Source organism: Lepisosteus oculatus, chromosome 6, assembly GCF_040954835.1.
Source record: "Lepisosteus oculatus isolate fLepOcu1 chromosome 6, fLepOcu1.hap2, whole genome shotgun sequence".
Classification (NCBI taxonomy): domain Eukaryota; kingdom Metazoa; phylum Chordata; class Actinopteri; order Semionotiformes; family Lepisosteidae; genus Lepisosteus; species Lepisosteus oculatus.
Window position 1 is genome coordinate 45,398,107 of NC_090701.1, and position 9,376 is coordinate 45,407,482.

Genomic DNA, 9,376 nt, shown 5'->3' on the forward strand with positions numbered 1-9,376 from the left:
AGAAGAAGTGGAAATGACCTGGAAAAACTTGCCTGAATGTGGCATTGGGGACCTGGAGCAGGTTGCTTTCTGGGGAGGAAATAATGTCTTCAAGCTGGAAATTTATCCAAAAAAGAATTAAAAATGACTCTGAGATGACAAGGACTATCACTGCATTTTGACACCATTTTAAAACAAAGAAGGAACATTTAAAAGATGCAAGACAGAGGGTGGGATTTGGCATATTTTGTTAATTTCTTTCAGTAACTAACTCAGGGATCTTACCTAAAATCTTTTTGAAAGAAGCCTGACTCTTGCTTCAATAAGACGGCGGTGCAGGTTGTGCCTGTAGATGCCTACAGACCTAAACAATTTACTTAAATGTTTCAGGCATAAATTCTGTACGTTTTCCACTCTCAGATCATTATTGCATCAGGATTTTCTTCCATGTCCATAAGAAACGGCTTTTTTTCTTATCCCCTACCTGAATATTGTTCAAAGCAATATTTTAAAAATAATTTTGTGTTTTGATACTCATATATAATGTGGATGATATCTTAGTGAAGCTCCTCAAAACTCTAAAACTTAGAAGCTTGTTGTACCCATAAAGTATCCGAGTTTTTTTTAAAGTGATACTCACCAAGTGGTTGATAGTGGTTTGGATTTGGTTGGATTTATCATTTGTTAATTCAGTCCCAACAGGAACGGTGATATTACGCAGTTGGAATACCAGAGTTATGGCGAAAGCAGTTGCCGACACATCTGTGACAATCAAACCAGAAAGAGCTGAAGCACTCCAAATTGATTGTACCTTCACCACAATTGCACTCAATCTCTAGTGTGACTTTTAGCTACAGGTATGCATCCCAGAATTGGAAAACACAGTGTGTCTAAAACACAAAGGATAGCTTACTCTCTGAGGTGATGTTTGTGATGTCCACAGCATAAGTTTCCTGTAAGTTCAGCGCAGGGAATGTTTCCATCATAGCTCTCTTGATCTCAGTGGCAGTGGGGGGAGAGTTTGAGGTGTTGAACTGCAGAGTCAGGAGAGCAAGGACCAGTCTGTTTCTGGTCAACAACAGAAAGACACATGTACGTTGAACGTTAGGGATGAGTGTTAGGGATCTTAGCTTCAAGAAAGAAATATTGTGCCTTCCCATGACTGATACATTCTGTTCATTTTAATTGGTTTGAGTACAAAACATAAATCAGCAGATAGGATGTGTCCCATTACAATTGCAGATATACTACAACAGTTCTGCTGTAAAATGACATGTCAAATGTTTGTGTCTATGAGGTTATTTTGAGAATGTGTAGTGCAGTGTGAAAATCAAAGACTAACTAAAGACTGTGAGTGACAATTAAGCATAACATGAGAAAAGGTTTCATGACTGACACTGAAAGAGAATTCAGAAAGTAAAACGGAATGTACCTGGAAGAGGGAACTGGACTTTTATTTGTAAAAGGAGCTGGAGTTGTTGGTGTTGGCTGACCTGAAACATGATAAGATAAAGAGGGAATAATTTAAGCATTAATATATTTGCAGTGAGTTCATCACACTGAAAAGAGCTGAAAAGGGGTCCTTCAAACACTGAAATTTGATATTCTACAATCAGGCAATATAAGAGGTTTCTGGGATGATGTCTGTCCCTTATTCTTAATTTCCAAACACTCAGCAAAGTGGCTGTGTGGGAGCCCTTGTCCTCACCGTTGATGGTCAGAGTGGCTGTGATGCTGTTGACATGTCCAGTCATGTTCAGAAGCTCAGTCAGGACACCACTGGGGCTCTGGACCTCACTGCTTTGCAAGTTACACACCACTTCAGCCTGAATGTGATCACTCTCATTGCTGTGGATCAGAGAAAGAGCTGTCACTTTTCAACATATTGTCAGACAAAGAAATCACTTTTGGTTTAGTGTCTCTAAGAAAAGATGGGATGAACTGGCATTATGAAGAGGTATTAAAATATGGCGAATATTGTGTAGTGACTTACAGAAATTTAGAAGTGGGGTAGTGAGACGGCTGGCCACCCAGGGTTTTGGAGAGAATGTCTTGAACCTGGAAAATATGTAGATTGTTAGAATGATGTAGATAATATTTCACAAGATGCTGTTATTTACTGTAAGATTGCTTCCACAGTACTTTTTCCCTAATCACAATGGACACACAAAGAAGGAAGCAGGAAAAGGTTGTTTTCTAATGACCTCTAGACAATGCAATACATTCATTTCCAGGAGTTCATAAGAAGTAAGATGCTCACCACGTTGTTGATGGTGTCTTGGAGTTTGCTGTACGTTTCATTTGTCAGCTGAGAGCCCGCAGGAATGGTCAGGTTGCTGATGCGGAGGTCCACTGTGACGGCAAATCCTTTTCCAGTAGTGTCTGTAAAGAGAATGAACGGATAGGGATGAACACCACACAGTAAATCACATGCACTGGCATGCAAATGAATTTAATATGAAAGAAAAGACTTTCACTTAGAAAGCACGCCTGGAGAAGTGTAGTAAGTGTGGAGGTTGACCTACTCTTAACAGTGATATCTGTGATGGTCACTGGGTAGATACCCAGGGACAAGAAGGGAGCCAGTAAATGATTGAAGACTGTGAGGATGTCGCTCTCACTGGGTGGTGGGCTTGTGGTGTTAAACTCCAGGTTGAGGACAGCCAACACGGAGTCCAGGCTGTGAAATCAGAGAATTACACCAACAGAAAAAGCATCACTGCATCTGTTCAGAGCTCAGCACCACTCTTAAGATCACAGCATTACCATTTTAGTTTGATAAGAATTTCTTGCTTTTCCTGATCCAGTTAAATATTAATACAGTCTAAGAAAGCACTTTAGTTCTGTATAGAACTTGTTCTCATGAAATATATCATGCTCCATAGAAATCAAAACCATTTCCTTGATTCATGCATTTAAAATTTCCAAAACTGTGTGCACTTTAGTTTCATGAAGTTAAGAGCATATAAGAAAACAGAGGAATGAAATCAGCCTATCAAGCCATTTAGGAAGCGCATTCCTAAGATCAGTGCTTCAATATGTTATTTTAATGATAATTTTCTGCTTCACCAATTCATTTCATTACGTATTAGAAAATTCTCATAGGAGAGTTTCATTTTGCACATATCTCTTGAGAAACGTCATTCTCCATAGTGATCAAAACCATTTCCTTCATTAATGTATGAAGATTCTCAATATCGTCCTTTTGGTACAAGGAGAGAAGAACATTTAAGCACATAAGATCGGTGACAGAAGAGAGGACTCAAATCTGCTCATTAAAACGCTTTTGGAAATTTGTAATCCCTTGATCACAGCAGTTCCTTAAGCCCTTCCTTGAATAAAACAGAATATGGGCTGAAACAAAATGGCTGGGTAGCTTATTCACAAATATTTCCCCAAATCTTCAGAGCGAAATCCAAAGACACCTGTGATCCCATGCCTCTTGCAGGAATAGTGAACCATAAGAAATAGTTTCTCAAAACATAGCATTGGTGACTATGAGAAACACAGATCAATTAGAAAATTTGAGTATTACCTTAATTTGTGACCATCATTGCTTACAGTTACAGCCAGAGATGCAGTGAAGGTGTGTGTTATAGGTGCAGGGGAGGACTGTATTGGTCCCACAGTGGAGATGTATGTTGGAGCAGCTGTGGAGGTATGTGCTGGAGAAGAAGTGGAGTTGTGTGTTGGTGATCCTGTGGATGTTTGTCTTGGAGTAGTAGTGGAGGTGTGTGTTGGAAGAGCAGTGGAGGTGTGTGTGAGAGGAGCAGTGGAGGACTGTGTTGTAGGTGTCATGAAGGACTGTGTTGGAGGTACACTGTTGGCCATAACTGGAGGTACAGTAATGGCTATTATTGGAAGTGCTGTAAAGGTGTGTGTTGGAGGAGTAGTGGAGGTGTGCAGTGGACTAGTAGTGGAGGTGGATGTTGGAGGAGCAGTGGAGGTGGGTGTTGGAGGAGCAGTGGAGGTGGGTGTTGGACTAGCAGTGGAGGTGGGTGTTGGAGGAGTAGTGGAGGTGGGTGTTGGAGGAGCAGTGGAGGTGGGTGTTGGAGGAGCAGTGGAGGTGTGTGTTGGAGGAGCAGTGGAGGTGGGTGTTGGAGGAGTAGTGGAGGTGGGTGTTGGAGGAGCAGTGGAGGTGTGTGTTGGAGGAGCAGTGGAGGTGTGTGTTGGAGGAGCAGTGGAGGTGGGTGTTGGAGGAGCAGTGGAGGTGTGTGTTGGAGGAGCAGTGGAGGTGAGTGTTGGAGGAGTAGTGGAGGTGTGTGTTGGACTAGCAGTGGAGGTGGGTGTTGGAGGAGTAGTGGAGGTGGGTGTTGGAGGAGCAGTGGAGGTGGGTGTTGGAGGAGCAGTGGAGGTGTGTGTTGGAGGAGTAGTGGAGGTGGGTGTTGGAGGAGCAGTGGAGGTGGGTGTTGGAGGAGCAGTGGAGGTGTGTGTTGGAGGAGTAGTGGAGGTGTGTGTTGGACTAGCAGTGGAGGTGGGTGTTGGAGGAGCAGTGGAGGTGTGTGTTGGAGGAGCAGTGGAGGTGGGTGTTGGACTAGCAGTGGAGGTGGGTGTTGGAGGAGCAGTGGAGGTGTGTGTTGGAGGAGCAGTGGAGGTGGGTGTTGGAGGAGCAGTGGAGGTGTGTGTTGGAGGAGTAGTGGAGGTGTGTGTTGGAGGAGCAGTGGAGGTGTGTGTTGGAGGAGCAGTGGAGGTGGGTGTTGGAGGAGCAGTGGAGGTGTGTGTTGGAGGAGCAGTGGAGGTGGGTGTTGGACTAGCAGTGGAGGTGGGTGTTGGAGGAGCAGTGGAGGTGTGTGTTGAAGGAGTAGTGGAGGTGGGTGTTGGAGGAGCAGTGGAGGTGGATGTTGAAGGAGTAGTGGAGGTGGGTGTTGGAGGAGCAGTGGAGGTGGGTGTTGGAGGAGCAGTGGAGGTGTGTGTTGGAGGAGTAGTGGAGGTGGGTGTTGGAGGAGCAGTGGAGGTGGGTGTTGGAGGAGTAGTGGAGGTGGGTGTTGGAGGAGCAGTGGAGGTGTGTGTTGGAGGAGCAGTGGAGATGGGTGTTGGAGGAGCAGTGGAGGTGGGTGTTGGAGGAGTAGTGGAGGTGGGTGTTGGAGGAGCAGTGGAGGTGGGTGTTGGAGGAGCAGTTGGGGTGTGTGTTGGACTAATAGTAGGGGTGTGTGTTGGAGGAGCAGTGGAGGTGTGTGTTGGAGGAGCAGTGGAGGTGGGTGTTGGAGGAGCAGTGGAGGTGTGTGTTGGAGGAGCAGTGGAGATGGGTGTTGGAGGAGCAGTGGAGGTGGGTGTTGGAGGAGTAGTGGAGGTGGGTGTTGGAGGAGCAGTGGAGGTGGGTGTTGGAGGAGCAGTGGAGGTGTGTGTTGGAGGAGCAGTGGAGGTGTGTGTTGGAGGAGCAGTGGAGGTTGGTGTTGGAGGAGCAGTGGAGGTGTGTGTTGGAGGAGCAGTGGAGGTGGGTGTTGGAGGAGTAGTGGAGGTGTGTGTTGGAGGAGCAGTGGAGGTGAGTGTTGGAGGAGCAGTGGAGGTGTGTGTTGGAGGAGCAGTGGAGGTGTGTGTTGGAGGAGCAGTGGAGGTGGATGTTGGAGGAGCAGTGGAGGTGTGTGTTGGAGGAGCAGTGGAGGTTGGTGTTGGAGGAGCAGTGGAGGTGTGTGTTGGAGGAGCAGTGGAGGTGGGTGTTGGAGGAGTAGTGGAGGTGTGTGTTGGAGGAGCAGTGGAGGTGTCTGTTGGAGGAGCAGTGGAGGTGGGTGTTGGAGGAGCAGTGGAGGACTGTATTGTAGGTGTAGTAAAGGACTGTGTTGGAGATACATTGTTGGTCATTACTGGACGTAAAGTGGTGGCTATTATAGGAAGAACAGTGGATTTGTGTGCTGGAGATGCAGTGGAGGTGTGTGTTGGAGGAGCAGTGGAGGTGTGTGTTGGAGGAGCAGTTGGGGTTTGTGTTGGACTAATAGTAGGGGTGTGTGTTGGAGGAGCAGTGGGGGTGTGTGTTGGAGGACCAGTGGGGGTGTGTGTTGGAGGAGCAGTTGGGGGTTGTGTTGGACTAATAGTAGGGGTGTGTGTTGGAGGAGCAGTGGAGGTGGATGTTGAAGGAGTAGTGGAGGTGGGTGTTGGAGGAGCAGTGGAGGTGGGTGTTGGAGGAGCAGTGGAGGTGGGTGTTGGAGGAGCAGTGGAGGTGGGTGTTGGAGGAGCAGTGGAGGTGGGTGTTGGAGCAGCAGTGGAGGTGTGTGTTGGAGGAGCAGTGGAGGTGGGTGTTGGAGGAGCAGTGGAGGTGGATGTTGGAGGAGCAGTGGAGGTGGGTGTTGGAGGAGCAGTGGAGGTGGATGTTGGAGGAGCAGTGGAGGTGTGTGTTGGACTAGCAGTGGAGGTGTGTGTTGGAGGAGCAGTGGAGGTGGGTGTTGGACTAGCAGTGGAGGTGGGTGTTGGACTAGCAGTGGAGGTGTGTGTTGGAGGAGCAGTGGAGGTGGGTGTTGGAGGAGCAGTAGAGGTGGGTGTTGGAGGAGCAGTGGAGGTGGATGTTGGAGGAGCAGTGGAGGTGGGTGTTGGAGGAGCAGTGGAGGTGGATGTTGGAGAAGCAGTGGAGGTGTGTGTTGGACTAGCAGTGGAGGTGTGTGTTGGAGGAGCAGTGGAGGTGGGTGTTGGAGGAGCAGTGGAGGTGTGTGTTGGAGGAGCAGTGGAGGTGGGTGTTGGAGGAGCAGTGGAGGTGTGTGTTGGAGGAGCAGTGGAGGTGTGTGTTGGAGGAGCAGTGGAGGTGGGTGTTGGACTAGCAGTGGAGGTGGGTGTTGGAGGAGCAGTGGAGGTGTGTGTTGGAGGAGCAGTGGAGGTGGGTGTTGGAGGAGCAGTGGAGGTGGGTGTTGGAGGAGCAGTGGAGGTGGGTGTTGGAGGAGCAGTGGAGGTGTGTGTTGGAGGAGTAGTGGAGGTGTGTGTTGGACTAGCAGTGGAGGTGGGTGTTGGAGGAGCAGTGGAGGTGTGTGTTGGAGGAGCAGTGGAGGTGTGTGTTGGAGGAGCAGTGGAGGTGGGTGTTGGACTAGCAGTGGAGGTGGGTGTTGGAGGAGCAGTGGAGGTGTGTGTTGGAGGAGCAGTGGAGGTGGGTGTTGGAGGAGCAGTGGAGGTGTGTGTTGGAGGAGCAGTGGAGGTGGGTGTTGGAGGAGTAGTGGAGGTGTATGTTGGAGGAGCAGTGGAGGTGGGTGTTGGAGGAGCAGTGGAGGTGGGTGTTGGAGGAGCAGTGGAGGTGTGTGTTGGAGGAGCAGTGGAGGTGGGTGTTGGAGGAGCAGTGGAGGTGTGTGTTGGAGGAGCAGTGGAGGTGGGTGTTGGAGGAGCAGTGGAGGTGGGTGTTGGAGGAGCAGTGGAGGTGGGTGTTGGAGGAGCAGTGGAGGTGAGTGTTGGAGGAGTAGTGGAGGTGGGTGTTGGAGGAGCAGTGGAGGTGGGTGTTGGAGGAGCAGTGGAGGTGGGTGTTGGAGGAGTAGTGGAGGTGGGTGTTGGAGGAGCAGTGGAGGTGGGTGTTGGAGGAGCAGTGGAGGTGGATGTTGGAGGAGCAGTGGAGGTGTGTGTTGGACTAGCAGTGGAGGTGGGTGTTGGAGGAGCAGTGGAGGTGGGTGTTGGAGGAGCAGTGGAGGTGTGTGTTGGAGGAGCAGTGGAGGTGTGTGTTGGAGGAGTAGTGGAGGTGGGTGTTGGAGGAGCAGTGGAGGTGGGTGTTGGAGGAGCAGTGGAGGTGTATGTTGGACTAGCAGTGGAGGTGTGTGTTGGACTAGCAGTGGAGGTGTGTGTTGGAGGAGCAGTGGAACTGTGTGTTGATGATCCTGTGGATGTGTGTGTTGGAGGAGCAGTGGAGGTGTGTGTTGGACTAATAGTAGGGGTGTGTGTTGGAGGAGCAGTTGGGGTGTGTGTTGGAGGAGCAGTGGAGGTGTGTGTTGGAGGAGCAGTGGGGGTGTGTGTTGGACTAATAGTAGGGGTGTGTGTTGGAGGAGCAGTGGGGGTGTGTGTTGGAGGAGCAGTTGGGGTGTGTGTTGGACTAATAGTAGGGGTGTGTGTTGGAGGAGCAGTGGGGGTGTGTGTTGGACTAATAGTAGGGGTGTGTGTTGGAGGAGCAGTTGGGGTGTGTGTTGGAGGAGCAGTGGAGGTGTGTGTTGGAGGAGCAGTTGGGGTGTGTGTTGGACTAATAGTAGGGGTGTGTGTTGGAGGACCAGTGGGGGTGTGTGTTGGAGGAGCAGTGGGGGTGTGTGTTGGACTAATAGTAGGGGTGTGTGTTGGAGGAGCAGTGGGGGTGTGTGTTGGAGGAGCAGTTGGGGTGTGTGTTGGACTAATAGTAGGGGTGTGTGTTGGAGGAGCAGTGGGGGTGTGTGTTGGACTAATAGTAGGGGTGTGTGTTGGAGGAGCAGTTGGGGTGTGTGTTGGAGGAGCAGTGGAGGTGTGTGTTGGAGGAGCAGTTGGGGTGTGTGTTGGACTAATAGTAGGGGTGTGTGTTGGAGGACCAGTGGGGGTGTGTGTTGGAGGAGCAGTGGGGGTGTGTGTTGGACTAATAGTAGGGGTGTGTGTTGGAGGAGCAGTGGGGGTGTGTGTTGGAGGAGCAGTTGGGGTGTGTGTTGGACTAATAGTAGGGGTGTGTGTTGGAGGAGCAGTGGGGGTGTGTGTTGGAGGAGCAGTGGAGGTCAGTGATGTTGAATCTGTAGTGGAGGGAAGTGTTGGAAGAGTAGTGGACGTCAGCGCTGTCGGAGCTTCCGTTGTAGTTTGCGCAGAATGAGCTACAATTGTGCAAAAAAAATATTTAGGGACTGTAGTTCAGTGTTGCATAAAACATTTGAAACTGTAGTTTATATTGTAATTATATTTCAAGTCCTCAGAGTGAAATTTCCTTAACATTTTACAGAATAAAAATGTAAAAAACAACTTACAGTGAATAGTCAGGAGAACTACGGCGTAGTTTATTGTCCCTCCCAGTTTCTGTATTTTGCTAAATACAGCACTGGGAGCCACCACATCAATCCCACCAAAAAGGCTTACTGCCACAGCCTGGATATCATCATTCACTTCACTGTGGGAAGAGAGAGTATTGTTTAAGCACAAAGTAATAGCGACATAGCAAAAATTATAAAGTAAGTTGTTTTGAATTGGACTTACATTCTATGATAAATATTTCTTTAAAACATTTGTAATAGTCCAGTACTGACACCAGGCCATATTTCACAAGTGCAGTATGCAATACCAGAAAATGGGATGTTATAATAAGAATCCAATTGGTACGAATTACTTTAATGTTTATGAAACAGATTTAGTAGCTTGCCTTGTCAGAATTTCCTATTTAACAGCCTTTCAAAAGCTAAGTCAGATTCAGCTCCAGTTTCTGTCCTGTTTGTGTCAGTAGATGGCAGTATTGTACTGATAGTTGTGTGGTGCGGTTCTATAGGCAGTTATGGTTTGA

At 48.7% G+C, this 9,376-nt stretch overlaps 1 protein-coding gene across 1 annotated transcript; it reads right to left on the minus strand.

Moving 5' to 3' along the window:
• Positions 1-1,021: 1,021 nt before the first annotated feature.
• LOC138239472 (mucin-2-like) lies at positions 1,022-9,135 on the minus strand. Its single transcript, XM_069191683.1, has 11 exons — positions 9,126-9,135; positions 7,783-8,699; positions 6,723-6,889; positions 5,873-6,385; positions 5,023-5,182; positions 3,963-4,249; positions 2,505-2,659; positions 2,240-2,361; positions 1,973-2,037; positions 1,688-1,827; positions 1,022-1,047 (listed from the first exon to the last, which is right to left on the minus strand). Exons 1-11 carry the CDS (start codon positions 9,133-9,135, stop codon positions 1,022-1,024), a joined length of 2,562 nt encoding a protein of 853 aa, XP_069047784.1.
• Positions 9,136-9,376: the final 241 nt, after the last annotated feature.